Here is a 27807-nt window from a genome sequence, read left to right as displayed (position 1 = left end):
GCAGAGCTGCGGTGCAGCAGCACCACGCACCCCCGGCTGCAGGGTGGCCACAACGCAGGTTTGCTGCAGGGTGCGGGACCCCCGGGTACCCCGCTGTGATCCTGCAGCCCCCCGCCCTGTTCACCCACTCTGCCCATGGTGTGCAGCGATGCTGCAGGTTTGGGGTGTCCCCCTCACTGCGGTACCCCTACGGGCTGCCCTGACAGAGGGAGAGGGGTGATCCCCGTGCTGGGATGCCCCCAAATGGCAGTGTACTGTGAGGCCCTGCAGCCCCCTCAGCACAGAGGAGCTCCAGTGCAGGTCCACAGTGCTGTCAAATAGGCAGAGGAAGGGCTCCAGTGCTGGGGGGGGGGGTAGAGGAGCTTAGCAACACCAACTCCATTTCCCTCTTCTCTCCTGGAAAAATCACTCAGATATGCGTAAAATCACGTTTTGAATCTGATTCAGTTGCTGCTTCCAGGTATCTTTTTCCTCGGCCCATAAATACCTCTTGATGCCTGCAGGAACCCCATGGGCAGAACACCCCCAGCCATTCCAGAGTCCTGACACCCCCAACCCCCACTACCCAGGGGTTCTCCATGTGTCTCACGGCTGAGATGGCTCCCAGAAACAGACAACACACAAGAGAGGATTTCTCCTTTTAATCTCACCCCCCCACACTGGAGATGCTACACACCCCCAGCACCGCTGTGCTTTCACTACAGCTGACACCTGCTGAAGGCAGCCTGGGGGCACAGCGAACGTATCTCCTCCAGGGACCAAATTCACACAGCACCAGAGCAGGAAAAGTGGCTTTCTGCAGGGAATAGCTCCCAACACCCGCTATGGCAGCACCACGATCTTCTTCTCCAGCACCTGCGGAGGGAAGAGGACGCTCCTCACGGCCGTGTCCAGCTCCTCCAGTGCCAGCTGGGCATGCAGCACGGCCGCGCCGTCGGGCTCGGCTGCCACCACGTGCTTCAGCAGGCGGTACAGGTCCCGCAGCACGTCCTGCAGCACCTGGGGAGAGCGGGCAGCAGTCAGAGCCCGCTGGGGCCTCATCAGCACCCGGGGTGAGCCCCAAACACAGTGCACGACGTGCCCCGGCAGGTGCCCCATCCACCTGGCCAGCACCAGGACATGGCCCTGCCGCACCGCTGATTCACAGCCCTCCCCTCCCGTGACTCAGTTTCCCCACACGCAGGCAGCACTGCATGAGCTCCCCAAGCCCCCAGATCCCTGCGAGGATGGAGGAGATGGGTGCAAGCTGGGCAGCCCCGGCAGCAAAGACAGGGGGCACAGTGGGTAAGGACAGCCACCAGACTGCAGCACCAAGCCCCAGGAGGGAGCAGCACCCTCAGCTCCCCCATAGGATGAGTCCACATGAGCAGCCCCAGTGACCTGTCAGCTGCAAGAGGCAGCGTGGGCCACGGAATCACAGCAGAGGGGCACAGCAGGAAGCAGATCTGCTGAGGATTCCAATGGAGAACTGGCTGCTTCCTTCCTAGGAACTGAGTCCCAACACACTCATTGCTGAGAAGGGGGGAGGAAGGCAACAATGATCTCAGGAAACCTGGTCCTTTCCAGGTCAAAGTATCCGTCACCAGGGCTCCAAGGGCAACTTCCCACAGCTTCCCAGGACCCAACATTGCTTGTCATCACGTCCCCTCTGCCCCAGGAAGGAGGATGCTGTGCTGGTTGAGCACATGGCACATGGACACTGGCACCCAGCACCCACAGGCAGTGCCTGGCAGAGGTTCTGAGGCTGTTGGTTGGCTGAGACAAGCAGACACGGGCTCAGGAGGAGCCATGAGCGGAAGATGCTCTGTGTGGTTTGGGGAAGATGAAGCAAATCAAGGCTGTGATGCAAAAACATCACCTTGTCCTTACAGCCCCCAACTTGGGCCCTGTAGTTGGAGGGGCTATCAGAGTCCCCAACCCACTCATGCCCCATGGTGGACGTGCTGCATGTCCGCACTGGCAGATAATGCACCAGGGACTGGTGTGTCCCCACATGGCTGCACACTGGTCCTGAGGTGCCCTTGCCTTTTCCAGTACTCCTCTGCTCATTCCCACTGCAGGAAGGATGAGAATGGAGGGAACAGAGGAAAAGGGCAGCTTTGGTGCAAAGAAACAGGAGATAAGGAAACAGAAACAACTGCAATGAAGACCTAGAAGGGCTGTCACCGTGCCTAACACTGGGCTCTTCCTGCTGCTGGCTGTGCTGGTGCTGAGAGCACTGCTTATAAGAGGATGAGTCGGTGCGCCCAGCCCAGCCCTCTCCAGGCTGTTCCCACCAGGAACACGGTACACACTGCTGCTCACACCAGAATCAGCAATAACACAGGCAGAGAGCCTGCAGCTGCTCAGGTAATTATAGCTCAGTTAATTTTCTCCTAACTCACTGCAGCTGCTCCACACACTGTAGCCAGGAAGCTGGGAGGCACTGTGGGGCAGGAGGGGGCCCTCAGGGTGAGCACAGCCACCACCAGCACGGGGACATGTTGAGGTGGTGCTGGATGTGACAGCCCCTAGAGGCGGGGGGGCACCCCCAGTTCGAGGGGAACTGCCTGGACAAGAAACTTCACCCCACGTGCACACCCAGTCCCATCCCTGCTGCCCTCCTTGTCACTGGGGTGGGGGACACCCCCGAGGAGCACCACACAGTGGGCAGGGACCCACCTCAGTTGCCTTCTTGCTGAGCCCCCGCAGCAGCAGCACCACCACATGCACGGCCGCTCTCCGCACCTCTGCCTCAGGGTCTGTCTTGGCGATGGCCGTCAAACAGGAGGACACCTGTGAGGATGGCACGGGGAGATCAACGCAGGCACACAGGGTGACCTGGTGGGGACAGTGTGTGGCTCTGATACTCGGCTTGTGGCCTGAGGCTGGTGGATGGGGATGGAAAACCCTCCCAGCACCTCCATCCTTCAGCAACACCGCTCTGCACACACTGCTGATCTGTCGCTGGGCAGCAGCAGCTCACCAAGAGTTGGGGCAGTTTGCTTGGGGCCGGGACAGGCTCTGCTCGTGGTCAGTGGGCTGCAGAGCAGAGCAGTGGTGAGCCACACACTCAGGATGGGATTTCATCATCAGTAATGAAGCACAGAGGCTTTTCCTGAGCCAGAAAGAGGATGCAGCCCTGCGCTCTTCTCCATCCAGCTGCAGAGCTGCAGGCAAGCCGTCTGCCTCACTGCAACAGTGCGGAGCTCTGAAACAGGGGGATGGACTTCTGCAGCAAAAATCGGAACTGCTGCGAGTCATGCAGAGCATCTGGCATTATGACTGCCAGGGTGAGTGGTGCAGCTGATGCTGGCACTGTGCCGGCTGTCAGCTGTCACCCTGAGCACGGCAGCAGGTGAGGGAGGCAGCGCCGGTCCCTCTGCAAAGCTCGCCCACGTCAGAGGGCACCGAGCCCAGCAGGACTGCAGTGTGCTCCCGGGTGACACACGGTGTCCTTAAGAGCCCGCACGGAAACCCCGCTGCCAAAGGGCTGTGCTGCCCTCGAAGCACTGAGCCCCACTGCCTGCGGAGCACTGAGCACCTCCCTCTGCCAGGGGCTGCCTGTAGTGCGGGCACCTTTGAGAGCTTTAAGAAAAAGCAGAGTTGAAGGAACCTAATGAAACACCCAGTGACAGCAGGGAGAATTAGCAGAGCGAGTGCGTTCCTGAAATAGCTGCATGTGTGGTGCATTGGCATCTCATCAAATGCTGTCATTACCCAATTGATGCGCGAGCAGTAAGAGGGAACCCAGGGAAAAAAAGCCGGAGCTCTGTGCCAGTTCTTTGCCTTCCCTCCAGCCCTGCACTGGCACTGCTGCTGAGCCCTCACGGCAGCTGCTGGGCACGGGGGCACAGCTCCTGAGATGCACACATGCAGACTGGCCCCACTCGAGCCCTGCAGCACCCGTGGCTTTGACTGCACACCTCACCCCATGGCACCCATCCGAGCAAGGGCTGGGCGCCGCTGCCATCGCACTCCCGTGGGCACGGAGCTCTCCCCATCAGCAGTAAGGAGAGGGATAATGAGGCTTCATTAAAGGGGAGGAGGTGCCTCTGGCAGGTACAAAGCATGCCTCGAGGACTGTAGTGAGATGGCTACGGGAGGAGCAGAAACTGCTGTGTTTCCTTGGGGCTGTCTATCATTTCCCATCACAAGAGACATTTTAAGCTATTTATAAAGCTTTCAGTGCTAGAATTTCCCAAGCGTTTGCTTCAGAATGAATGACTTTCACACTCTAATAGCAGCAAATATCATTCACATCCTCTCCCACAGTAAGCAGTGAACAAAACCATGCTGCTGTGCCCCCAGCAGTGACCCTGCCAGCAGCTGACGAACCACCCTCATTAACATCCCCCAGGAGGATGCCCCTGGGGCTGATGGGGCTTCAGTGCTACCCCCAGCTTCTGTCCCCACCAGGCCCTGCACCCAGCACAGCCCCTGCCCAGATGGAGCATCTCAGTCCCCAGGCCATGGGAAGAGGGAAGTGACAGTGGCTGCTTCAGAGGGAGCTGATACCTCATGGATGACAGAGCCCAGCTGGAAGCCGAGCCTCTGGCACAGCTCCCCCAGGTTGGAGAGGCTGCTGGCACGCAGTGTGCTGTCCGGGTCCCGCGCTCCCCTTAGGAAGGCATGGATCAGGGGCTCCCGGTGCTTGATGACCATATCCCCTGCAAGAGAGAGCAGAACCGTGGGTCATAGCAATGCCAGATGGTGCAGCGTTTTGACTGCAAGGAGATGCAAGAGCCCCATCCTGCACTAGAGCTCGCCCCCAGCACTGCTCAGAGCAGCACCAGCCCCTCAGCTCCCAGGGCAGCAGCCCTGCATCACACAGAATGGGTGGGTGTCACATCCACAGCAATGCTTCTGCCCAGCACAGGGAACCACGCTCAGAGCATGCTGCAGACAGACCTCTAATGGTGACCCACTGTGCTGCTGGGGACTCACAGATCTTTGTCTGGGGCTGCTCAGGGCATCACAAACTCCCTCAGTCTGCTGTTGGGCCTTTCAAATAGGTGACATGCTACAAATAAACAAAAATGGAGTGTGAAGGCCCAAATTCTCACATCATTCAGTGCACAGAGCCCACACCCAATTAGCACACGCAGACACTGGGAGGTGTGAACCAGCTAATTAGGAACACTGAGCGTGCAGCCAGTGACCTGCATGCACAATTACCCAGTGCAGAAAGATGCTTGGAACAGCAGCTCAAAATGCTCCCAAATGCGAGGGCACCTTCTTGCAAGAGCAGTTCCCATTGAGCAGGGACTGCTTCGATAAGGATAAACCTGAGGAGGTATGTGGGATAAATGAGGAAAGCAATGCTCTGCACACGGGGATAACCTGTGCTTATAGCCACGCTGCCTTGATGTCCCCAGTCCTTGGGAGCCAATGATACCATGCAGGCACCACTCTGGTAGCACAGCAGACAGCGGCAGACAGGGATGGGGACAGAGGGACATACAGTGGTCCCCAGGCACAAGGCAGCAGCAGGGAAGCTCTGAATCACGACAGAGCCAGAAAGCAAAGCACTTCTGGAAGCACCAGATAAATTCTCCATCTCGAACACTTGAAGCTTTGCAACAAAAACAACTCGGTGCAATTTGTTCTATAAATACACAGGCATGCCAGGACACAGCACAGCCCACAGCAAAGGCGCCGCTGCACGGAGGAGAGCCCCGTGGTGCCGCACTGGCCGCCTGCAGTCAGTGCTTCTGGCTGTGCCATGTCCCGTGCCCGTGCTCAGCCCCCAACAGGAGGCTGCTCGGAGCCATGCTGGCACCGCTAAGCGCTGGCACAAAGGGCTGGGGCCGTGCTGGGGATGGGCAACGCAGAAGCGCTCCTGCACTGGCTGTGCCAAGGCTCAGCCTTGCCACGTGCACACCCCAAGTGCACCCCTCACCCTGCCCTCCCCTTGGGGCCTCGGCTGTGGGCGGTGCAGCCCTCTGTCCGATCCTCCTCGCACCTCCACACCTGAGATCCCGGCTGGGATCCTGGCTGAGCTCCCCGTACCTGCAAGCGTAGCTCCCGCCCCCTGGTAGGTGAGGAGGCATCTTTAAAGGATAAAGTATCTTTGAAGGATCCAAACGAGCTACGAGCGGAATAAAACCCTGACACACTGCAGCGCAATTATGTTATTATCTTAAAAGAAAGGGCCCTTTGCCAATTGCTGCTCATGGCTAGAGCCAAGAGACGGTTCCCGCAGCGAGGAGGGAGGATGGAGGAGCTGCTGGCAGCAATGAGACAGCCCAGGAGCTGTGATGCTTTCTTCCCTATCAGCACTCCCCTGCACGGGGCAGATGTACACAGATGTTTCCCCATCAGGCACAGCTGTTGGCTTAATGCACAGCTAAGCTCAGCACACCTGAAGCACAACCAAAGCCAGGAGGCATTGGGCTGGGACTGCAGGTTGCTGTCACTCAGAGAGCACGGCAGCACGTGCCCCGTCCAGCTCCACCACCTCGTTTCAAATCCACACCGGCTCAGCACACAGCAGCAGTTCCCCACATGGGAAGATTTCTCTTCCTTTTTTATTGCAGCAGGACTCCAGGGCATACAGTCACTGTTCTGCCTCAACAAGCCACTGCTGTCCTGTGCAGCCATGCCGGGCAAGGCAGTGTGCACCACGCTGCGTGCTTTGAGAATGGAAGCCAGTAGGGGATACCTGAGCTGGGGGAGCAGAGCAGGGAGGGCTCAGGGCACAGCACAGAGACTTCTTGTAGTCTCAGAGTCCTGGAAAGGAACGCTTCCTTACAGCGCGACCGTTATGAGCAACAATAGACTGAACTGATCTGCAGGAAGGCCAGGCAGGTTGTGCCTTGCCCACAGGTTCCCAGGAAGAAGGGTGGCACAGAGCTGCCACCGTGCTGGCATATACCAGTGGGAACTGTGTGAGAGCTGGCTGCCAAGCTGGGGGCTGGCTGTGGCCCCAGTGCTGGCTATGCTCCTCTCCAGCCTGAGCAGGATCAGACCTTAACAGGAAGGCACCTGGGGCTGGGAGAGCCCAGCTCATCCCCTATGGGATGGGTATGCTAGCAGCCCCACAGCAGCAGGGACAGCAGCTTCCTCCTTCCCTTTGTGCCCCGGGAACACCAACAGCCTGCTCTCATCAGCCTTGTCTCCACGGGAGAAGCACAAGGCGTTTTAGGACATGTCCCAACAGCAGCTGCCGGGAAGGCCTCATCCAGCTTTCATCCCTCAGCCCTACATGTCCAGGCGCTTCCCAGCGTTCTCCAATCCCAGCACTGGCTGCTGAGGGTGAAGGGGAATGGCTGTGGGATCTGCACCCCCGCTCCTGCCCTTGGGGTTCAGCTGGAAGCTCCCAGTGCCGGGGCAGGATCCCAGCTCCTGGCAGGCCATATCCCCCAGGCAGGGTAAAGCCTGGGAGGCCCTGGGGACCTGCTCCGTCTGCCCCATACTTGGGCGGATGGGGTTTTCCAAAGAACTCCAGGCCTTTGTGCAACACATCAAAGCCTTGGGCTTATTTTCCAAGCTGTACTTCCCAGATTGCCTCTCTGCCCCTGGTACTGCACGGGTCCCTCCAGCCTCACCATGCCCACAGCGGATTCAGCCCCATTTGCTAATATCCTCCGTGGTCCTGAGTGATATCGTCCACAGCAGGAAACCACAGCCTGGGCTTTATCTGGCCTTTATCTTCAAAATGCCCCAGTCCAATCCTGCACCCTCTTCAAGACAGCAAAAAGCTCCGTGTGCTTTAGGTGGGGGAAGCACAGGAGAGCAGTGTCCTGCAGCACGCTGCAAGGGCTTTACAGTGTCCCAGTGGGAGAAGAGAGCAGCCAAGGACTCACCCAGCGCCCGAGTGATGCGCATCAGCACCTCGCCCAGCTTCATCCTGGTCACAGCAGCTGTGGTGTCCTCTGTGCCCTGGACAGGACGCCCATAGCGGGCCAGCAGGACGGGCAGGATCTGCTCTGGGTACTCACTGGACAGCAGGGCAGCACCTGGAAGTCAAAAGGGATTGGGAAGGATGGTCCAGGGTTGAGCAGGAAGATGGCACACATGCGGGTGGCACTCTGCTTGTGTGGCCAGGTACCTGTGATGTGTGCTGGTCTCCTGCCCCTGCTGCAGCAGGAATGGCTGATGCACGCTGGTGGCCACACCAGACTGAGCAGCACCCAGACAGCAGCATCCACTGTGGCTCTGTATAGCAGGGAGCCCCAGCCCACGCTGCCATCGGGCCCAGCCCTGCAGCCAGGCCAGAGCTCCTCAGCAGGCAGGAAGGAGGAAAAGCCCCAGGGTTTCACTCTCAAAAAGGCACAGACCCAAAATCCATTATAGGTGAGACAGTGATGGCCAGGGAAGGGGTGAAGCGTTCCAGCAAAAGGCAGGAAGCCAAGCGGTGCCTGCGTGCTGCGGAAGCCCAGGTGACAGCCTGCTCCTCAGGGACACCACTCCTGGCCAGGCAGGCAGCAGCTGCACTGGGGCTGCACAATGCTCCAGGTGACAAAACCAAACTGATGGGGCCAAGTGTGGGGGGAACCAGCGTGGGACAGGCCCTGCTGCCCCTCCAGCTCCCAGACATGCTTTGGAAGATGCAGTGGACATTGTGGCACGTCTCAGGCTCCTTGCAGGAATCCCTCCTGCATAAGTGGGGAAATGACCCCCAGGTCTCTCACTGCTTGCTCAACATTGCTGGGTTTTGGCCTGCAGGTATGCCCAGGCTGAACATGAATTCTGTACAAATGAGCACGTCGTGCCCTGCCTGCTTAGCAAAGCGTACCACGTAGCCCCCTCTGCACAAAGCCAAACCACCAAGAGCCTAGCGTGGAATGAGCTGGATGCCAAACTGAAAGATAAATAACAGTTGGCAGCAGGTGTCCACTAATTACTGCTGGTTAATATTCATTGACCCAGTGTCTACATAACAAGCCAGACATCACCTTCTGCAAGACACTGCCACAGCAAGCACGGGGCTGGGCATGCTTCTGGGCACCACTTGGGTGTGATTCCTGGAGCCCAGTCTGGCCTCTGCCCTCTCCTCCTGCGCAGCCCAGAGACTGGCTTTGTGCAGGGCTCCTCCAGCACTGAGGCTCCTGCATGCAGGCACTTTTACGGCCGTGGCACCGGGATGGGGAAAGGCAGTTGCTCTCCAGGGAAACGCGAATGGCAGAATTTGACTGTGCCAAAAACTGAGTCAGAGCGAGGGCTGAGAGCGAGCCCGGATCCGGCTCTCCTGCCCTCCAGGAACCTTCACCTCCAACCCAGTTCCCCAGCTATCACAAGGCACTCAGCACGAGTTACCACCCACAAGCCCAGGCACATCCAGAGGGGCAGCGACCTCTCCTGCAGCATCAACCATGTGTGCACCCGGTGCCGTGGTTCCCATCTGCACTGCTGCAGCAGCCGTGCAGGCTCCCAGCAGCAGCACCGTGTGCCCAGAGGTGAGCCCTGCAGGCACAGCGGGAGCCCCGAGCAGCACCGGTGCCTCTCCTGCTGCCCTCTGGCCCCACACGTGGCACAGTGTGGCACGGCAGAGCACAGCACGGTACAGCACGGTGCAGGTGCCAGCACAGCACACGGTGAGTCACCACCGCAGGGCACTGCGTCAGGGTTAATCACAGCCATAGCCAGGCTGCGAAACACGGAGGCAGCTGCACACCATATATTAATCACTTGGGGAATATTTCAGCCTGCATTTCCATTTCACCTGCAGGGCAAGGACAAACCCACCCCACTCAAGACCATGCAGGCATGGAGAGGGAAGCATATTGATAAGATCGCTTTGCAACTAGGTTTGAAGGTTACCTACTCAAGTGCAGTGGAGACGCAGGGGCAGTGCCCCCTCTTCCTGTCCCCAGCTCACCCAGCCTCAGTGAGCTGCCTGCCCACCAGCTCCAGGGAAGGCCCGGCCCTGCAAACAGTTTCCTCTCCCGTTTCAGCCGTGCCAAGCTTGTAGTTTGCTTCTCAGGGGTCTCCCAAGGGTTCTGGCTATGTTCAGGGAACAACTTCCTTCCAAATTACCTCTGCTACTTTACATACACACAAGAGACAGCAATCTGAAAAGGCAGCCCGTTGCACAGACACCTAAACCACGTCTGGGTTTGGAAGCTCCTGCATGCAAATCGCTGCAGTCAGCCTGGTGCCACTGCATCAGAACAGCAGGACAAGGAATAGCTGGATGATGAGCAGGCCAAGTCCCAGGGGCCTGCAGGGAAGCAGCAGGGCTGGGGGCCCAGCAATAGGGGAGCCCCAGGCACGCAGAGCTGGGCTGTGTCCTTCCAGCTTCCTCCTCCAAGCTCCAGCTATCACACGCAGCTCGGGCTCTACAAGAGCCACAGTGCAACACCAGCACCAAGTATTCCCAGCCCCAGCTCCTGCCTGTATAGACGCAGTGCAGGGACAGTGCTCAGCTCCTGCCTGTCCTCAGCTGGAGGATGCCTTGAGCAGTGAATCTGTGCAGGGCACCCTCACCTCTGCACTTACAGCTCCACTGAGGATGCACACTTGTGGTCTGTGCGCATTAGCAGTTAAATCAGACAGTAAATCAACTAATTACCCATTGACTAAGCACAAGGTGAACTCCAACTAGATGAGGCCCAGGAGACGGCACTCACCAGCCTCAGGAAGTAGGAGCAGAACCCAAGGAAATGCCCAAGCTCCAGCTGCCCCACTCCTAGTGACACTGCAGGTCCCTGGGAACATGTGGCACAGGGGGCAGCGCTCCCTAAGCTCCCAGCCCAGCCACACAGCAATGCCATACAGGCCGTGGCTGTTGCAGCAGGTCAGCTAAACATGCAGGAGCATCACTGCTGGCTATCAGGGCACAGCACTCAGAGGGGCACGGCAGCACCACCTGCTACTGGTCTTGAGGCTGCAGCCACAAAAAGAGGGGGCCGTCTCTCCTGGCACCACGACCTTTGCAGGGAAATGGGAGGAAGGAAGCAGGGGCTGGCACAGACAGGTTGGCATTTGCTTCCCCCACATCCGTTCAACCTCTTCTGCAACCAAATGTCTTCCAGAGAACGGCTCCCAAGCAGATTAGAAATCTCAGGCGTGGTTACTTAAGTCTTTGTCATTGCTCTCCCTGGCAGGCCTATTTCCACAGCACCAAGATAGAGGAGGGCTATGGCTGGAGCACCAGAGCTCACTCACTGCTTCCCAGCCCCTTCATGGTGGGAAACTTCAACCTTCTGCTTCGGGAAGAGCTCAGCCACACGTGGGGTGGGTTATTCTCTGAAGCCCCAACACCTCCAAAGGCCACGTTTCTTCCATGCCAAAAACTCATCTGTCGGTGATGTTGGTGACACTCTGACCACCAAGACAGCCCAGCCCAGAAAAGCAACGGCAAGAGGCTGCAGTGAGCTCAAAGCCCTGAGTGCAGCGCAGTGCTGCTGCTTGGCAGCCCTCCTTGGTGCGCCCACCTCCAAAGCCCCTCAGCAGGCTCTTCTCCAGGCTGTGCCCTCATGGCAGCACCCAGGGACCCTGCACAGCCCAACCACACTACCACACAAAGCACAGCACCACGTACAGATGTGGCACTGCCACTTGCCCACAGTGCTGTCACTCCCCAGTGCTATGAAGCTGCCCTCCCCCAGGTCATGAGTTCCTCACCTTGAATGGCAGAAAGGTACACAAAGGAGTCCTCATGCTGCACACTTTCTAGGAAAACCTGTAAAGATCAAGGAACAGATTTGTTACCAGCAGCCTGGAGCCATGCAGCAGCCTTGCACTGACATGAAGTGGGCACTGCCAGCTGTTCCGCCCCTCAAGCTTCACCACCCCACCCCATACTTTTGTCACAGGGGATGGTGATGGTGTGGAGACGCTGTACCTGGAGGATTTTCTCTTGAATCTGAAGTGCCTCCGGGTTCCGCTGCGTTATCAGGCTGGAAAGACTGCGCAGGGCAGCTGCCCGGACAGGAACCTGGGGGTCATAGGCTGATAGAAGCAGCTCATGGAGCTGAGCTGGGGTCAAACTCTCAGCGCTTGGGGCTGCAGCAGGACCCGCAGCAGAGGGCTTCCCATGCACAGTCTGCTCTTCACTCTCCCTGGAAGCCGAGGGGTGGCTGCAGCCATGGCCGTGCCGTGGCAGTGCCCCACCAGCTCCTGGGCTTTGGCAGGGGGCTGTGCCAGCTTCTGTCCTGCTTGGCCCCAGCTTTTTCCCCAGCATGCTTTCAGCTGCAGTGTCAACTGTCTCGGTGGAGAAAGCACCATGAGTGCAGATGGCGATGCGTAGGTCCGCAGCCAGCTCCTGGATGACGGGGTCAGGATGTGTGCAGGACACCTCCTCCAGCAAGGGCAGCAGCCGCTTCAGGACAGCAAAGTCGCTCGACTTCAGCTGCAAGGAAGGGAAAAGCAACATTGGCACCATTGCAACAAGGGGCTCGTGCTGGCATAGGGCTGCTCCCTCGTGATGCTAGTGAGGGACGAGTTGTACTCTGGGGTTAAATCTGTGGTGACACTTTGGCAGGGGGAGCTGTATGGTGCTGCCTCCCAGCAGCCCTGCAGGAGAGTGGGGCTGCTGAGCACTGAGGGCTGCCCCACCCCAAGACCTGGCCACTGGAGCATCATGTCTCAGGGTGCACAGCAGGGAACGGCTGCATCTGTTGCACTGCCCTAGATGTGCCTGCAAAGTGAAATCCCAGGTTAGCAGCAAACGTATCGATTGCAGCACCCTCCCTGTCTGATACCACCTCAATAGGCTCATTGTGCAGAGTTCCAACAATGCTGACTTCTCTTTTGGGAAATAAAACACTTTGTGCACTACAAAGTAACATGGTAGCTTTCTGGGTTGAGAACGAACAGCGTGTCAGGGGAGAAGGTGAGAAAGCAGCAAGCAGGGCAGGCGCTGCAGGAGCTCCCAAGGACACCTTCTCATCCCTGCACCAAGCAGCACCCCAAACACCGAGAGCCACAAGCACTCCACAAAGATAGATGCTGGGCCCTGATGCTAAGCCCAGGCCTGGCACAGCATCAGCCCAGGCACTGATCGCTCTGCTCATCCCACAGCACTCTTGCTGCCCTGCCAAAGCCGTGATCCCCCGAAGGAAGCGGCACGCAGGCGGTTGCAACGTGCCAGGCAGCCCGGCGGGGTTTGCTGGCACAGCACGCAGCCCTGGGGGCTGGGGGGAAGTTCCTGCCCTAACCTGGATTTAGGATTTAATTGCTAGATCCCAGGAGGAAAAGCTGGGCTGCTAAGGAGTGAAAAGCAAAGCTTTACCGGAGGTTTCAGGGGAGCATTTGGTTGATTATGTAAAGACAAAAAAAAAAGCAACAACAAAAAAACCCCATTTGGCTATTCAAAAACAAACAGCTTTGCAGCCACTCCTGCTGCTTCCAGCACCAGCTGCCCCGGGAAACCTTTTTCATTCAATTTGCTGGCCAAGTTAAGTTGCTTCCATTCAGAAGAGGAGGGAGCAGGGTCTGGCCTGGGAGGGGGCCCATTAAGGCTGCTCCGGGACCACCGGCGAGGCAGGGGCTGCCTGGCCCAGGACCAGCTCCAGGCTTTGCATCTCTGCAGCCAGGCCAACGGAGTACGGGGGTGCTGGGGGGGCCCCTCAGCAGCCTCAGGCAAACCCTCCAGCCCCACACTGAGCACCCAATTTAGCCCCAGGGCTGCACGTGAAAATGCAACGCTAGGGGCCAGGCAAAGGCGAGGCCCCAGGCCTGCACCCGATGGGCAGCTTTGCACCTCCTCTTCCTGCACGTCAATCGCCACAATACGCTCATTAATTACATGAGAACTGCCGTTTGCTCTTGCTCTAATTAAAGGACACTGCTCGTTCTCCCCTTGTTTGTGAACATGCCATGCTTTTTAATTCAATGTCCCTTTTCCCAATTCTAGGAATGTTGCTAATAAGACAATAAATCATCTTCTTCCATTAACGTCTGAATTTTCCTTTGGGCAAGCCCAGGGATGAAGCAGCTGACTGCTCAGTGAAGTTAAGTACAATGACTTCTCAGTGCTAATGAACATTACCACTCCCCAGTGCTGTTTGACTGACACCATGAAACTCACAGCTTTTACAGAGGATTTCCCACAATGGTGCAGCCTACATGGAGAGGTTCCCCGTGCTCAGATAGAGCACAGAGATGCGTAGGGATGCAGAAGATGATGACACAAGGAGACTGTGATGGCAGTGCTCTATCAGAATCTCCTAGGAAGCAGATTTCAGATGACCAATGAATTAACCAACATTTTGTGACCAATGAGCATAGCTCCGCAGAGCTTTTCTGTGCCTCTTTCTACACTGAAACAGCACTGTGTCCAGGACACTGCAGCCAGTGGCACATGAAGATGATGGGACAGGCATCATCCTCCAAGCAGCAGCATACTGCTGCAGGCACACCAGCAAGGCTCACAAGGCTCGACCCCCCCCACCTTGCTAGGAGCACACAACCTTTTGTTTGGCTGCTTTCTCATTAGGAACACGTGGCATTGTAAAGAGAGCTTAGTTAAATGAACAAAGCAAATAGTAGGAAGTGGCTTGTGGATGCCAGCGAGACCCAGGGCAGCACACGCGTGTGTGGGCAGGCCAGTGCTTCCGAAAGAGATAACAAGGACCATAAAGAGCGTGGCAAGGATCCCAGGGCTCACGCCAGCTGGGCTCCGAGTGCCCTGCTGGGAAGGGACCCTTGGCTGTGCTCCCGGGAAACACGCAACGCATGTATATGAACACACCAGTATTCAGGAAACCCAAACCTAACGTACCCCAGCGGGGTCTGCATCACCTCCATCAGCCCAGTGCCAAATTGTGCCCGGACCCAGGGCTTGCCTCATGTTTGCTCACCTGCACGGCTCCGCTGAGCATGGCAGCCACCAGCCCCATGGCCATGCTCAGGGTCTGCGCCTCCACTGCTGTGCCATGGCCCTGGGTCAGGCTGACGCACGCCCTCTGAAGTGTGACAGCCACGAACTCCTCCACCTGCTAATGGATGGGAGAACGGTTAGGAAGGAAGGAGGTGGCCCCAGCAGTCCCACCGCCGCTCCCTCAGCCCCACCAGGGAGCCCTGGAGAGCTGGGGGACAGCCAGGATCTTGGTGAAGCCCCTCTGCACCAGGAATGCAGCATACTGGGGCTCTGCTGGTAGATGTGTTTGAGTTCCCAAACCACTGCCATTCCCCAAACCCAGACACCAGCACAGCCCTACATCCTGCCCTCTAAACCAGCAGATGAAATTCACGGGGAGCAGCACCACGTGGGGGGCAGCAGCCGGGCTGGGAGCTCCTTTCCTCTCCCTACGCAGCCCTCCCTTGGAGGGAGGAAACCAGCATTTGTGAAACATGAGACCTAAAATCCAGTGCTACCATCCACTTCCTGAGCCACAGCAAACAAAGCTGAAGCAGAAACGTGCTGACAGCCTGGCCCATAAACAGTCACAGCAGACTGGCTGCCGCAGGGCTGGATGTCTCTGCCCGAGCTGGAAAAACAAGGCTGTGGCATGGGAAGATGCTGGGGAGCAAAATGGGGCTAAAAGGGAGCAAAGGGGATAGAGACAAGTAGGGGGAAATATGAGAGGTCCCTACAAGACTGTGCTAGAGAAAAGTCTGAGCTCTGCAGACTGCCAACAACGACCCCAGTTTGTTGGCTCAAAGGGCTCCCCAAGAGGAGAAAGAAAAAGCCAGTATCAGGTGTCACACGCTGCACACACAGCTGGTGCTCGACAGCCTATTCACGTGTGTGTGTGTGTGTCTGTGTGTGTGTGTCTGTGTGTGTGTGTCTGTGTGTGTGTGTCTGTGTGTGTCACACGTGATTTTCTCACAGTATTTTCTCTCCAAGCCAGTGATGATCTCGCTTGGCTGACTTTGGCCTTCTCATCGTTTGGCACTGAGATCTTTGATCCCGCAGGCTTCCTGCATTTCTAATGGAGCATGAAATTAATACTTCTCTTCCTTTGTCTGCTCTGGGTGAACTTGTTGACTGCAATGGGAGCCGGGTGCTCATTCATGATGGGAAAAGCATGAATTAGCGGTCACTACTGCTTCACACACTTGTTGCAAAACAAGAGGAACCCTTTGGAGTAGCTTCTCCTTTGGAAACAAAACAAGGCACTACCACAGCAGCTCCCCATGCTACCAGCCTCCTGCCAGCACAGCAGGCACCGTGCATAAAACACATTCCTCATTGGCAGGGCTCAAAGAGCTGACCAATGCCTTCTTCACTACATGTTCCCTATTGCAGCAGAGAGCAGGAGGTTGGCTCTGAGGGGCTGCAGGTAGGGACAGGTACCTCCTGGACTAACAGGACCAAGAGATGTGCTGTTAAACAGCAAGAATGCTGAGCCAAAAAGCATTAGCAACTGCTCTCATAAAATAGTAACACGCAAACTGAATGGGTTGAAACTACACTCAGTGCAAAGAGAGCAATGTCACATACAAGTCATCTATCAGTAGTGGTAGATAGCAAAATTAAAGAAACTCTAACATCTAGGAGGGGAAAAAAAAAGCTTGAAGGATGAAACACTGGGTGATGTTTCTGTTTTGTGCAGCAGGAGAGCACACTGCATCACCAGTGGTGTACCAAGGAAATCAAATCAACCTCATCAAACTCAACTGTGAGGGGCAAAATGTAGAATAAATGTGCAGCTGAGGAGCTCCACAGCTGCCTCCAATCTCCATCCCTGGGCTCAGGCCCCACATGGAGAGATCCTACTTGCTCTCATTCTGTTCTACACAAATACATACTGCAAAGCAGCTGCAGCAAGAACAAAACCCCCTAAGGAACCATGTGCTGCAGAAAATGCTTAAAAACACAGCTATGCAGCTGCCTGTTTGAACCTGAGGGACTGGTCCTTGAAATAAGACCCCCAGTGTTTACTTGTAGGTTGAAGTATAATGGCTTTTTTGTCTGCACTTTTTTCTGGTTGTTTCTTTTTACACCACACATGCTGGATCCAGAAACTCAGCAAACCCCTCTCCTATTTCTCACTCCCAAGTTTTGACTTGGACAGCAGAGCTGGACGTGCTCAGGTGGGTGGGTTGGGTTGGGGAGGGTGCAGGCACATCGCTGGTGCCCAGGCTGAGCTGGGTGCTGCAGCGACCACCGCTGTCACTGCTCCGCCACCACAGGGCACAGCACGAGAAATGCCATTGTTCCAAAAAGAAAAGTGAGAAAACCTGTGCAAGAAGTGACCCGCTCTGCTTCAGGAAGTCATAGGTAACCGGTGTAATCAGGTCATTGAGTTTTAAAAGAACAGGATGAGGAAGTTAAACATGCAAAGCAGCTGGTTAAGCATTGCCTTGGTGCGCAACAAAGCGCTCCCAGCCAGCCAGGTGCAGGACAGGAATCTCCTTCAGTGCCACTGCAGCGTGGGCTCAGGGGTGACAAAGCACCATATCCTAACAATCCTTTGAACTTGCAATAATTAATACATTTTGCGGCTATTTGTTCAGGAAGACATCTACAAGAGCATGACCATGGTTATGCCAGCCCTGACAACAGGGCACCCCACCCAGTAGAAGTGCTCAGCAGCAGAAACCAGAGCAACGCCATGAGCAGCCTACAATGCTGACAAAGGAGAGGGGACAAGATATGACAGCTGTACCACACTGCACACCCAGAGCCTCAATGCTCTTACTAGGTTGGGGCACAGCTGCAGCAACTGCTGGAGGTTGTTGTAGAGATGTGCCAAAAGAACTGGCACCACTACACAGAAGCACAGCAAGCACTTGCTGGAAAAGTCTGCCCAGTGCAGAAGTCTTCAAGCTTTGCTAAATTTTGGGAAGTGAATTTTGCTCAAAAAAAAAAAAAAAGAAAGAAAAATTGGAGTTTTGATAACCTATTCTCTTGGTTTTCAATACACAGCCATAAAGACATCTGCTGGCTGCTCCTTCCTACATCTGCAGCTTACTCTCCTCGCTGCTGATACAGCACAGGATGGTGTCTTGTTCAGACACTCACAACTGACTCAGTAAGCTGCTTTTCCTGGGGACATTCTAGTCTTCTCCTGCTGTTTCTTAGCAATTATGTACCTAGAACCCAGGGGCACAGAGCGCCGTGCCACGCTCCCCAGCTGCTGCTCCCCCAGGGCTTTACCATCACCCACCTGAGCAATGTTGGTGAACACAGTGTCCGAGACGCTCTCACACAGTGTGGCCACGAGCTGCAGGACCAGCAGCTTCCTCTTCTGCCCAGCACTGTGCTGCTCCAGCTCCAGGAGGCTACATCCAGCCACGGCACCACAGCTCGCTGCTGCCTCATCCTCCACAGCCACGTGCGTCAGTGCCTGATGGGAAGAAGAAAAGGGAAGTTGGACACAGCAAACCACATCCAGGTGCATCGCAGCCCCTTTACTACCTGTCCCAGGGAAACCATCCCCAGGGATGCTCCCCCAGCAAAGCTCTCACCTTCAGGCAGTGGATGAAGAAGTCTCCAGCCAGGCCACTCTGCTGGCAGTGAGACAGCAGCTCCACTAAACTCTCCACGTGGCACTGCTCCAAGGAAACCTTCTGGTAAAGGGCCTCATCTTCATCGCTGAAATAGATTTCTATTCTTGTGAAAGGCAGTAACAGCGTAAGCTGAGTTTGTTGTGTCCCCAGTCACAGAAGGCAGAGAGAATAAGTCCCACACACCACCCAAGGGGCAGCCCATAGGCTGCATCACCCTCAGCGCCTCTCCATGGACAGCCCCTGGGTTTTGGGGCACAATCAGAAAGTGTGGGCCTGGAGGCAGCAAACACAATTACTGCTGAGTTCATTTGGTCTACATGATCAAGCACTCAGCTTATTAATTAACCTACATTCATTAAAAGAATAACATTAACAGAAACCATCAGCACAAAGCACACGTTCAATGCAACCATCCTACCCTAGTGCTAGTTAATTCATGCAGCAGTCATAGCAGTCACAGTCAGGACAGACAGAGGCAGAGCCATTAAGAAATAATTTTAAATTATATTCAGTTTAAACGGTGCAAACCCCAAGGCAGACCTTCTTCTAATTCAGGTCAGGAAAAGATTGAAATGAAACCAGAATGAGCACGTTTCTATGGGGTTTTGTTACATTCATAGTGAAATGGGTGCCTGCAGCTGCTGACACACCCATGCAGCAGACGCTGCTGGCAGGAGCTATGTGCTCTGTGTGCTGGGTACCACGACTCTGTGCTCACATGTGCCACATAACCTTGCTACCTCTCTTTGAAATGAACATCATGCTGCTGAGCAGCCTTCGGTTGCATAGCTGGAGCCTAATGGCTGTCGTTTATTCACCACATGGCCGTGCTCTGACTCTACATACAGAGGCCATCTGCAAGAGCAGGAGGAGGTTTGGTTTCTGGCTCAGGTACTCTGGCGTTGCTGAGTCCTTGCTGTGACAGTGCCACCTGTGCCTGAGGGATTCCACCAGCTCCATGCAGACACAGTTGGCCACAGGCAGACCCTGGATGGAAGTGGAATGGGCATCTGCAGAGTGCTGGGACTGATGCTGCATGTCCCCTTCCCAGACACCCAACAGCCCAGTCCTGGGACTCGGAGAGGCACACGGTGAGCATGTGCTAATGCTCAGATTGTGCTGGTTTGCCGGGCTGACAGCCAGGGCTCGGCACTGTGGAACCGCCAAGCTGGTGCATACAGCCTGACCGCCCACCTGCCTGGGAAACGAGATCAGTGGGGACAGCATTGCCAGCCTCACATCCCCACAAAAGGCCCCAGGTGCTGGGTGATGAGACACTGACCCCTGCACTCACGTGCCCCAGCAGCCCTCACCTGATGGGCTCCTTCACTGCGATGGCTGCACCACCCTCGCTGCCCACGCGGAAGCAGCACTGCGGGTGGAGGCGGTGCACACTGCTGGTCAACCCCACGCAGCCCTCCAGCACCCACAGCGAAGTCTCCCTCTCTGACTTCTCCAGGAACCACAGCAGCACCTCCTGGCACGGGGAGCTGCAGAGACAGAGACAAAGCAATGGTGACCTTCTGCTGCCCGCTGTAGCCCTCCCCGCAGCGCGAAGCAGCACTGCAATGTGACAGTGTGTCTGAGGACAAAGGGAAAAGCATGAATGCTCTGCAGTGAGCACAGACCCTCCTTGGGATGCTCTGGGAGGAGAGCTTTGTCTAGCTGAAGGCATTTGTGTCCATTTAAAAGGAGCTCGGCAGTACATTCTGTGATTCGAGTATTCACAGATGGAAGAACGTAAGCCCTCCAAGATTTCAGCCCAGCCAAGCAAAGAGCACTCTGTCTGAACAGTGTGTTTGTACAAGGACAGCCACTCACACGCAGCCTCAGTATGCTGCACGCAATGCTTCATGCCAATCTGACAAAGCTCAGAGCTGTCAGCCATGCCAAGAAAGAGGAAGGAGATGGGGAGCACTGTAAGGTGGCACGGAAACCCCTGCCAAGTGAAGATGCAGGTTAATGAGATTGAGTAGCAGTGCTGTGCCAGGGGTCTGGAAACTTGAACGCTTCCAGGCAGCTGTGGTTTTCATCACCCCTGCCAAATTCCTGCGTAAAGAGAGAAGCTAACAGTGACTGTGCTCACCCAGCAGCAGCATTCACTTGGCTTGCTCTGAGAACTTGCCACAGCACTCACTACTCTTTGAAGTGATTAATCAAGTCTTTAATAATAGCACAGACCTTATAGGGGAAACCTCCAGTACCCACGTGCCAGTACCACCAAGGCACCAATGTAAACCCACCAGGAGCATAGGTACTAGAATGGCCCAAAATCAGAGCAGCCCAGGAAAAGCCTGGGAGGAGAACAGGGAGAGGGCAGCCAGCACCTGGTGACCACTATCACTGCCAGCACAGCTGACATATGTAACGTTCACCATCGTACATCAGTCGTGGGGGAGCTGGGCACAGTGCAAGAGTCAGTTGCCAAGAAGCAGGTCCCACATGTACTGGAAAAGTGATCTCATGTAGCAAAAAGATGATCTTTTAACTTTCTCATCCACCCCCACAGATCCCTCCAACACCCAGCCAAGTCCTGGCATTACCAGCCCTGTCCTGGGGTTGGGCTGCCCTCCCTGCACACTGCAGTGAGGTGAGCAGGGCTCCCGCAGGGCACGCCTGCCCAAACACCTGGGCTTCAGGGAAGACAAAAGTGAAGACAAGAACTGACTCCCTGGGCGCAGTAAGGTCATGCACCATGCCTAGGCCTGTGGTTACTGCCTGCTTTTAATAAGCTTTTCAGGGTAAGAAAATTGGTCTCCACTTCTATACTTGTCCACATAGAGCACGTACTTTAGAGCCAGGCAGTATGGAGAAACAAAACCCCAGAAGAAGCTGTGCACAATCCTCCCTTACCGTAAGTATGACACATTCTGCTTGGCAAAGGAATAGAGGGAGAAAACCACTCCCAGGACTGACTGTAAGGATCTCAGCAGCAGGCTGGAGCTGTCATTCCCAACCACGTATACCTGCAGAGAGAGAAGGGCACACAAAGTGTCAAACTCTTGGGTGGAACAGAGGGATGGCCAAGGGAGGACAGAAGGTACACCTGTGATGACACCAGAAAGCACGGCACAGTGTTTACAGCCTCCACCCCTTTCAGCCCATTCTCCTTGATTATGTATATATCCTGTTAAAAGCAGCCTTCAGCACCATCTTTCTCCCAGCATTTGCTTAAACACAGCAGGGCTCCAAGCTGCAGGAACACTGCAGCAAACTCAGGAAGACTGCTGCTTAGGGGTCAGGTCATAAGCTACAGAGAGATGCAATAGACACCTTTGAGTCAGCAAATCTTAAGGAAGCTGCACTCAGAGCCAAATCCCAAATACAGAGACCAGTCTCTAGTGGGAGCTGAGGTGTGCTGAGCTGATCAGGCTTGGAGGAGGCAGCAGGACCACATTCCTGCCCTCTGCCTCAAGCAGCACCTTCCTGAACCACTGGAAGCACCCTCAGCTCACTGTTACCAGGGCACTGTACACAAGTCATGCTGCTGCCCATAGAGCAGGAAAAAACAGCCTCTTCTCACTTCCCACATGACTTCCAGCTCAGAAGATGCTGTCCCTTTAACAGAGCGCTCCCCACACCTCCCATCAGCTGGGGACACAGCAACGGGGCTCCGGCCCCCCAGAGGCACTGTGACAGCCCAGGTACAGCACTAGGAAGGACACTGTCTTGATAATTCTTGGCCTGCAGCACTGATGCAAACCAATGTTTTGCCTTCTCTAATCCCCATGGAGCCACTCTTCCTAACCAGAACCTTTTGTACACAAAACCTCCCTGATGAAGCCTAAAGGATGGTTTCCCACTCCGCATCAAATGACATTTGCTAGGGAAGAAACCCCCACAAATGGCAGGCCGGAGCTTCCATCACTAATCTCACTGCTGTCAGGCCTAAAGCACTATGCCATTAAGCAGGGATCCGCCCCAAACTCCAGAAGCATTCTCATTGTGAGCAGCAGCCACAGAGCAGCCCTCCAGACTGGTCCCTGCCTGCCAGCTAGTTGCAACAGATCATTAGTACACAAAATACTACAACAATCACAGCATTTAAGAGCTTAGACTGCCTAGGGGCGTGCCAGTAAGCCAGTCACCGCTTCTTGAATTCCTGGGCTTGAGATGTCCTTCTCTGCTGGGAAGTGCTCAGCACAGTACTGGTGACACTGGTGGGAAAAGGAGGCATGAGTGGAGGTTTTAGAAGAGGTCCTCATCAAACAGCCCTGGTATTTCACAGGACACCACCTCTCCCTCCAACACCAGAGCTCAGATCTGTGCTGCTGAGTATTGTGCTGCAAGGGAACCCTTCTACATGGACAGAAGCATCTTCCAGCGGGGAACAGATAGGTGCCACAGAGGTGGAAATGCTCCCTACCAACATCAAGGGCAATAATCCTAATAATCCTTGCTGGAAGGAGCTACAGGTGCTACACATACACCACCCAGCCCGTAAGACATCTCCCCAACATGGAAGGTGATCAGTTACTGATGAAAGCAGACTGCAACCAGCCTTTCTGCAACAAGGCCCACGTTTCTGTCAATTTTGTTGAGCTCTCCTCATGCCCCACAACCTGATAAGAGTCCAAGCACCAGGCAGACAGCTGCCAAGCTCCAACAGCCCCTCGTGCTGCACAGAGGCCAGACCACTGTCCCCAGGCTTGGTCCTGTGCCACGAGCAGCTCCCAAGGCAGATCAGCAAATGAGGCTGCAGGACACCCAGCGACAGCTGCTGATGGATTACACACCCACAGGTTTTAAAATTAACATCACGCACACAGAAATCCACGTGTCACGAGGTCAGGCTCAGAAAGGTCCCTGCAAAGGAGGCTGCTCGTTTTTCCTTACTTAACCCTCATCACTTTACCTTGCCCGGTGGGAGGGGATGCACTGTAATTGCCCAAGCCACCAGATGTACCAGCAGGAGACAGACCGCTGAGGACCCCCAGTGGGCACCAGCTGTGATGCCCTGCACAGATCTGGGACACCTGAGGTTGTCAGCCTCTGATGCTGATAGGACAGACACGTTGCTTTTGCCAGGGGCTGACAGCAACCTGTGCCAGACCAGCGGCACTCCCAGCCAGCACCTCCTGTGTGTCTCACTGCCTGTTCAGATGTTACTGATCCACAGTCACATCCCGAGGCCTGATGCTGCTCTGACAGAACACTCAGGCACAGCCATCCTACAGGAAACAGCACGGCCTAGCAAGGCTCAGGTCCTGCAGCAGCTCAAGGAGGATAAGGACATGACAGCACCATGAGGACTGCTGGCCTCCAGCCCACCGCCCCAACCAGCAAGAGCTCACTGCTACTTCACGGAACATTTTGGGGTGACAATACTTGGAAGCAGCACCTCTGGTACCCACCAAGAAGCTGCAGTCCCTCCAGTGCAGTACTTCATTCAAGCTTATTCTGTGCAACTCCAGGCCTTGCTTCAGCACCACCACTGCCTGAGCTGCTCATTTTGTTGTGGCCTAACACACACACACACACACACACACACAGAACTGCTCACAAAGTCACCAGCCAGATCCTTCCTAGAGCAGCATTCTCACCTCCCCACAGATCAATCACACACTCTACCTTGAACACATCTTCCACACAGCTGCTGAGCTCTGCCTCTGTCACCAGCACTGTCCCTGCTGACAAATCTTCCTCTGCTATCTCTGAAACAAAGAGGAGAAAAATAAGCACCTCCACATACCGAGGAGTCTCCAACAAAATGTCAGCCCCTCGACGTCCAGCACCAAAAAGCCTACAGATAATCCTCCTGCTTACCCTCCGTGAGGGAAAAGCATGGGAGAAGATAAGCCCTCGTTAGCCGTGCTAAATATCACTGTGATGTTATGAACTCTGCACAGTTGCAAGTAAATCAAAGCAGACCACAAATTCCTGATGGATTATTCCCTGGAGAACTGCTCGGTCAGGGTGGGGAACTGATGGCTCCCATCCAGAAGACCAGAACAGAACTGTCAGAATGGAGGAGGCTCTCAGAGGGATGGCAGAAGCCCCACTGTTTGACCTTACACTAACACGAGTTAAGTGCTAGTAAACACGGTGCACACAGCCACCTAGACGTATCCATAACCAACAGACCTGGGCTTGCACCCTCAGCAGCCAAGTCACCAATACATGAGAAACTTCTGATGGAAAAACAAAGACCGGTGGAAAGAGAAATCCGATCCTTCCCTGCTCCAGGGCTCAACACGTCCCCTCGCCAGCTGTTACCTGCTGCATCTGAGCAGCGGAGAAGCGGTGTCAGCAGAGGCTGGAGCAGGTGCTTCTCTGCCAGCTGAGGGTGCTCTTTCACCATGGTGAGCAGCGTCGTGGTGGCCACCCTCTGGAACTGCCGCGCTGTCAGTTTGTCCTGGATGTGCAGTAAGTCCAAGATCTGAAAGGAAAGTCCACGGTACCAGAACAAAACTTAGCAGCTGACACCATGCAGCCAACGGCAGAGACTGAGGACGCCCTGCAGTGCTGCCTTACTGGACGTTGGGCACAACACTGCCCGCACAGAGGAGCGGCTCTCTGTCCTATGCACAGGAGGTGTTTCTGGGCAATGTGAGCCTGCATCACACCCACAGCCAAAGCTCCCCAGCAGAAAGCTCCTTGAAGTGCAACGCTGAATAGCTTGTGTGATCAGGAAAGGCTGCTCAGCATTTCAGTAAAATGCAGAAAATTCGTGAGCAGGGTAGAAACACATCCCACTGGCAGAGCAGTAGGAAAACAGCTCTGCATTGGGGCAGCCGGGCTCAAGTAAGGCGATGTTCAAGCACTGACAACACAGATACTGTGCTGAGAGCACTCCCACTTTGTATTCATAGGCAGTCAGCACGCTGTGTGGAGGGCAGAGGGCAGCGCCTACCTGGGGGCACACGTGTTTGTAGTAATCCTCCAGGGAAAGGCACTGCTGAGGGCAGGAAGCCAGGATCTTTGCAACCGCATCACATTTTCTCCAGTTCACAGCTGCTGCTTCAGCATCAGTGCCACCTGCCCCAGCCACAGAAAGACAAGGTCAGCTCAGCCTGACTGCAAACAGCAGGGCCGTTTTTGGCTGAAGTCAAACATTTCTGGCCAAAAAAAAATGGCCTCCTCAAAAACCTCCTCAAAGCAAGCATCTTTCAGGAAACACCTGGGCTCAATGAGGGAAAACCATTGTCCAAGGCCTCTGACACCGAAACGTCTAGGTGTATGAGAAAGAAAACAGAGGGAGGCTGTGCTTACACGGTTCATGCTGCAGGAGTCCAACAGCACAGATTTTGCTTCTAAATGTGGCTATCTGAGCATTACAGAAGCCAGTTTGGCCTAACAAAAGCGTTCCCCGTTTCAATGCTTCCCATGGGACGAACTGTCTCAGACACATCATTAGAGTCTTTTAATCTGCAACCCCGGAAAGGAAGAGCAGCACCCAAGCACCCAACTCACCGCCAGCTCCCTCCATGATGCCCCGAACCACAGCCTGAAGCCCATTGGGTCTCATCAGCCGTTCTGAGAGCAGCTGGCCACAAAGGCGACGCAGCCATGCTGGGGACCGAGCGAGGGCTGGCTTTGTTTCTTCCCCAGCAGGAGGACTCTGAAAGGAAACAAAGGAGCGAGCCAAGGAGTGAATTCTCCCCAGTGCACATTTGTGGGCAAACCCTCACTAACAGGCAAAGCAGCCTGCATCCTGCCCCAGAGGACTTGATACCACATGGGAGCAGAGGCTGAAGAAATATTTAAAATCACTTCATCCGGGGGCACAAAGCAAATTAAGGCTTAATGAGAGAGACCAACCTTCCCGGGAGCATCCTGTCATGGAGAGCTTCCCTCCTTTAATTAAAATCTCCCCGGATCAGGCAGCAGCTCTGTCTCATTACTGACACAGGGCCTCATGGGATGAGTCAGGTTCATCGTACGTAAGGGGACAGAAGTGGCAAGTCCTGCTTCTGGGCTGCCCTGGGTGCAACCCAGCTAACGTTGCCCGTATCCTTCTCCCCACTGCTGAGAGGGGGTCTCTGAAAAGGCCACAGCCAGCACTAGGAGCCAAGGCAGCAGACAGCTCTGCTTCACCAGCACTGCTGCAAAACCTTCCAGGTGCAGGCGTGCCTAAACTGACCCCACAGCCTGCTGACTGCAGGTAGCGGCTTGCTGCACCCCAGGACGTGGTTGAGCAGCTGGCCAGGAGGTAACGGCCTTAAGTTGCACCAGGAGATGGTTCTGCTGCCTGGTACCTGCTTGGGGCCGCCCTGCAGGATGAGCAGCTCCCGCACCGCCAGGGGCTGATAGACGCAGTCCAGGACGTGCTGCAGGGCCTCCCGGCTCTGTGCCCGCTCCGCTTCTGAAAGGCCCTGGAAGAACACAAACCCTGAAGTGGTGAGGGCAGCCCGGCTGTGAGCACTGCACCTCCGCACGCCCGGCACCCAGCTCCCGCACTGTATGTGCAACGGTGCTTTAAGCTGTTCTCTCACACTGAGACGCACACGCGGCTCAGAAGCAGCTGCCAGGAGCAGCACTGCACGGGGACTCCGGGCAGCCCCACAGCCCGGCTGCTGCAGAACCAGAGCCCCAGGCCCACGGGGCACACCCGCGCAAAGGGGCGGAAGGACGGGGACCACCGACCTCGCAGTGCACGGCGGGGCCGTGGCCCAGCAGGCAGAGGCCGGCGAGGAGCAGACCGAGGTGCTGCGCGAGCAGCGGGACGCCGAGCGCGGGGTGCTGGGCCAGCTCCACCAGCGCGGCGGTGGCGGCACGGAGCCGGGCCCCGCGGGCGACCCCCGGCGACGGCGGCGGTGCGGGGAGCCCCGGGCGCTGCCCCACGCCCGGCGGCAGGTACGGGACCAGCCCGAGCCCCACCGCGGCCCGCAGCGCCCGCCGCACCGTCCGGCCCTGCGCCGCGCTCAGCGTGTCGGCGGCGGGCGGGGGGGCGGCCCCGGGAGCGGCCGCGGGGGCGGTAGGGGCGGCGGACAGCGCCGCGAGCCGCTCCTTCAGGCACAGCAGCAGCGCCAGCACCGCGCAGGCCGCGGCCCACCCCGGCTCGGCCTCGTCCTCCGCCCCGGCTGCCAGCGCGGGGGCCCGGCCCAGCACGGCGGCCCGCAAGCCGCGCAGCGCGGCCCAGCACGGCTCCCCCCGCAGCCGTTCCTCCAACGCCGCCGCGTTGCCGCGCAGCGCCTCCAGCCGCAGGGGAGCGCCGTCCGGGCCGGGCCCCTCGGGCCGCCCCAGCAGCAGCTCCAGCGCCTCCACCACCCGCCCCGGCTCCACCGCGCCGCCCGCCATCTTGGAGCCGCCGCCAAGGGGCGGGGCGAGGCCCGCCGCCGCCATCTTGGGGAGGTCGGGCGGCGGGGCGGGGCCGTGCCGCACGCCGCCATCTTGGAGGGCAACGAGAGGGAGAGAGGCGTCGCCCGCCGCCATCTTGGGCAGGTCGGGGTGGGCGGCGCCATCTTGGGCCCCGGCTGCCCCCGCTATCCACGTGCAGCCCCCCGCAGCGCGGGTGTCGCTGCCGCTCGCGGTTTGCTG

The 27807-nt window shown here is 56.4% G+C and overlaps 1 protein-coding gene across 2 annotated transcripts; it reads right to left on the bottom strand.

The window, feature by feature from the left end:
- Positions 1–626: 626 nt before the first annotated feature.
- TMCO7 (transmembrane and coiled-coil domains 7) lies at positions 627–27746 on the bottom strand. 2 transcript variants are annotated; one of them, XM_046899663.1, is made up of 17 exons: positions 26914–27746; positions 26526–26642; positions 25741–25888; positions 25181–25305; positions 24544–24706; positions 23899–23981; positions 21181–21293; positions 19641–19817; positions 18286–18412; positions 17985–18164; positions 14730–14867; positions 11771–12277; positions 11551–11608; positions 7788–7940; positions 4498–4649; positions 2662–2775; positions 627–999 (listed from the first exon to the last, which is right to left on the bottom strand). In XM_046899663.1, the coding sequence occupies exons 1-17, from the start codon at positions 27700–27702 to the stop codon at positions 823–825; spliced, it is 3321 nt and encodes a 1106-aa protein (XP_046755619.1). In that variant the 5' UTR covers positions 27703–27746; the 3' UTR covers positions 627–822. The 2 variants fall into 2 exon arrangements, with proteins under 2 accessions (XP_046755619.1, XP_015148161.3); XM_015292675.4 differs by having other exon boundaries at positions 14730–14864.
- Between the last annotated feature and the right edge of the window lie 61 nt (positions 27747–27807).

Source organism: Gallus gallus, chromosome 11 (assembly GCF_016699485.2).
Source record: "Gallus gallus isolate bGalGal1 chromosome 11, bGalGal1.mat.broiler.GRCg7b, whole genome shotgun sequence".
NCBI classification, from domain to species: Eukaryota; Metazoa; Chordata; class Aves; order Galliformes; family Phasianidae; genus Gallus; species Gallus gallus.
This window is presented reverse-complemented; position numbering and strand designations above follow the sequence as displayed.

What these genes read in the sequence shown, in the direction of transcription:
- TMCO7 (XM_046899663.1), bottom strand. Translation starts at nt 27,702, where the DNA reads ATGGCGGCGGGCGACGCCTCTCTCCCTCTCGTTGCCCTCCAAGATGGC. An exon ending in TGCTCAGCGGAGCCGTGCAG is followed by an intron (nt 12,278 to 14,729) that starts GTGAGCAAACAT and finishes CCTTCCTTGCAG; the next exon opens with CTGAAGTCGAGCGACTTTGC. An exon ending in GCGCATCACTCGGGCGCTGG is followed by an intron (nt 4,650 to 7,787) that starts GTGAGTCCTTGG and finishes TCTCTCTTGCAG; the next exon opens with GGGATATGGTCATCAAGCAC.